Source organism: Empidonax traillii, unplaced genomic scaffold, assembly GCF_003031625.1.
Source record: "Empidonax traillii isolate 1590-97213 ecotype Southwest subspecies unplaced genomic scaffold, ASM303162v1 scaffold2762:size18378, whole genome shotgun sequence".
NCBI classification, from domain to species: domain Eukaryota; kingdom Metazoa; phylum Chordata; class Aves; order Passeriformes; family Tyrannidae; genus Empidonax; species Empidonax traillii.
The window spans coordinates 6377-9565 of record NW_020957955.1 but is presented as its reverse complement, the minus strand read 5'-3'; the positions used below and the strand labels follow the sequence as shown (position 1 = coordinate 9565).

Here is a 3189-nt window from a genome sequence, read left to right as displayed (position 1 = left end):
GAAACATCAAATCCTGGGAATAATTCCTTGAAATTCCTTTGAAAATTCCCGGTTTTTTTTTTTTCCCCCTCCGTTCCAGAGAAAACGGCGGATGACGAAGTGCAGAAATCCGACATCTCCTCCAGCAGCCAAGGGGTGATCGAGAAGGAATCCCTGGGACCTCTTCTCCTGGAGGTTGGAATTTCCCTTGGGAATTTCCCCCCCCCTCCCCCTCCCTTCCCGACGCTGGTTTTCCTCACGGATAAAGGGATTTTTTTTTTTTAAGGAATTCCTTGGGAAAAATGAGGCTGAACCGAGCCGAGGGGGGGGGGGTTAAAATGGGATTAAAACGGGAGTGGGATTCCAGCAGGAGATTCCAGAGGGTTGGAATTTCGCCCTCGGGAAAACAGGGAGGGTGAGGAGGAGCCGTCTGGGAGCGGGATTTCCTTGGAAATCCTTTCCTGGGGTGGGGGTGGGGGGGGGTTTTCCAGGGATTTGGGGGTTGGGAATGGCAGGTTGTTCCCCAGGGAAGCGCTTCCCTAGGGATGCATTCCGAGACCCGACGGAATTCCCGTTGGAATTAATGGCTGGAGTTGGTTTGGGGTTTTTTTTTGGGGATGAGTTTTCCCGGGAGAAGTTTTTCTGGTGGATCCATGAGCGTAAATCCGTGGATTCTGCAGGGAGAACCTCGGGAATTTCCCTTCCCTTCATCCAACCGGAATCCATCCCGCGCTTGGGAATTCCGTGGTTGATCCTGAGGGATCATTCCCTGATTTCTCCTCCTGCCTCCCCTTCCCGGGTTATGGAATATCCGTGGAAAAACCCGGCACCGACCAGAAGGGCCCTTAAAATAAAACAACCCCATCCCAGGGAATTTTTGAGGAGCGTTTTCCTGCTGGAATTCCCGAAAATCGTCCCGGCCGATGGGGGGATTTCACGGGAAAATTGCAGGTGAATTCCCGGCGGGAACGGGGAATTCCCACCTTGGAGCTTCCCGAGCCTCTTGCCAGGTTGTGGGGGAAGGATCCAGGTGGGCTTTGCTGGGTTTTTTTTTTGGGAATAACAGGATTGGGAATGAGGGAAGTGGCAGCTGCCGGATCCGTCCTTTTTTCCTGCTTTTTTTTCCTGCTTTTTTCCCCCCTTTTTTTTTAGACTCCAGGAAATCCTGGATGGAATGTTTGAGACTCCAGGAAAAGAAAAATCCTGGATAAAACAATTTAGATTCCAGGAAAACCAGGAAATCCTGGATGGAATATTTGAGACTCCAGGAAAAAAGTAATCCTGGAGGAAACTTTTGGGATTCCTGGAAAACCAGGAAATCCTGGATGGAGTATTTGAGATTCCAGGAAAACCAGGAAATCCTGGAGGGAACATTTCCAGCGGGTCTGGTCGCTCCAGCCGGATTTGCCACTTCCCTGGAATCCCCCAAATCCCTGAAAATCCCGCCCTGGATGGAAAAAGCTCCGTCATTCCCGAGGCAAAGCTGGTGCATCCCTGATTTTGGGGCTTGGCCAAGCTGGATCCTCTGGGATTGCTCCGGCGATGGATCTTGGGATGCAGGGATCAGGGAACTGGGAATGCATCCCGAGGGGATCCAGGGAGGGAGAGGGAACGACCTCCAGCTGGGCCAGGTGGGATATCGGGAACAATTCCCGCCTGGAAAGGGCTGGAATGAACTCCCCAGGGCAGGGGGGGATTCCCAATCAATCCCTGCAGGGATTCCCAATCCCTGGGGATGTGACCCTTGGGGATTCCTGGCAGTGCTGGCAATGGTTGGACTCCGGAATTCCGGAGGGATTTTCCAGCCTGAGCCATCCCTGAGGATTCTGTCCCATCCTGGCACTGTCCCAGCATTCCAGAACCCCCCGTCAGGAATTTTCCCGGATTCCTGGATCCCCCAATTCCCAGGAAAGAAGGGCCGGGAGGGAGAGGGAACAACCTCGAGATTCCGGTGGGATTTTGGGAACGATTCCCACCTGGAAAGGGGCTGGCAGGGCTGGATCCCCCATCCCTGCAGGTTTTTTGAGACACTCTGGATGTTCCATCAGCACCGTGGGCCGGGTTGGATCAGGGGTTGGATCCAGGGTTGGATTCCAGGGTTGGATCCAGGGTTGGATCCGGGGTTGGATCCAGGGTTGGATCCGGGGTTGGATCCCGGATTGGATCCCGGATTGGATCCAGGGTTGGATCCAGGGTTGGATCCAGGGTTGGATCCGGGGTTGGATCCAGGGTTGGATCCAGGGTTGGATTCCAGGGTTGGATTCCAGGGTTGGATCCAGGATTGGATCCAGGGTTGGATCCGGGGTGGGATCCAGGGTTGGATCAGGGGTTGGATTCCAGGATTGGATCCAGGATTGGATCCGGGGTTGGATCCAGGGTTGGATCCAGGGTTGGATCCAGGGTTGGATCCAGGGTTGGATTCCAGGGTTGGATCCGGGGTTCGATCCGGGGTTGGATCCGGGGTTGGATCCGGGGTTGGATCCGGGATTGGATCCGGGGTTGGATTCAGGGTTGGATCCAGGGTTGGATTCCAGGGTTGGATCCAGGGTTGGATTCCAGGATTGGATCCAGGATTGGATCCGGGGTTCGATCCGGGGTTGGATTCAGGGTTGGATCCGGGGTTGGATTCCAGGGTTGGATCCGGGGTTGGATCCGGGGTGGGATCCGGGGTTGGATCCAGGGTTGGATCCAGGATTGGATCCGGGGTTAGATCCGGGGTTGGATTCCAGGGTTGGATCCAGGGTTGGATTCCAGGGTTGGGCTCGACGACCCCAGAGCTCTTTTCCCAAGGAAATTCCCGTCTGATTCTGGGACCCCCCTGATAATGTTTGAATAATTTAATGATTGAGTTATTAATGATTTTAATAAGATGATTTATTTTTGTGTTATTACGTAAATAAATATAATATATATTGTTATATGTTATATAGTATAATTATATATTATATATAATAATATATCCTATATATCTGTAATAATATATTATATAAATAATTATCACTATATAATATAATAATTATAGATAATAATTTATTTTAATATCATTATATAGAATATATTATATATTACTATATATTATAGATTATATACAATTATATATAATAATATATGAATATATGAATATATAAAAACATAATTATTAGTCTATAATATAATAATTATCAGTAATAATTTAATTTAATTTTATATTATTGTTCATATATTATATAT

General features: G+C 49.4%; 1 protein-coding gene across 1 annotated transcript in view; it reads left to right on the top strand.

Moving 5' to 3' along the window:
• The window catches only part of LOC114072210 (nuclear receptor coactivator 1-like), a gene marked incomplete at both ends in the record, with an annotated part of 17174 nt that overhangs the window by 8026 nt on the left and 5959 nt on the right, over positions 1–3189 (top strand). Inside the window, one exon of the mRNA XM_027910130.1 lies at positions 80–174. Coding sequence (XP_027765931.1) covers positions 80–174 — 95 coding nt within the window. The remainder of the gene's footprint in view (positions 1–79; positions 175–3189) is intronic.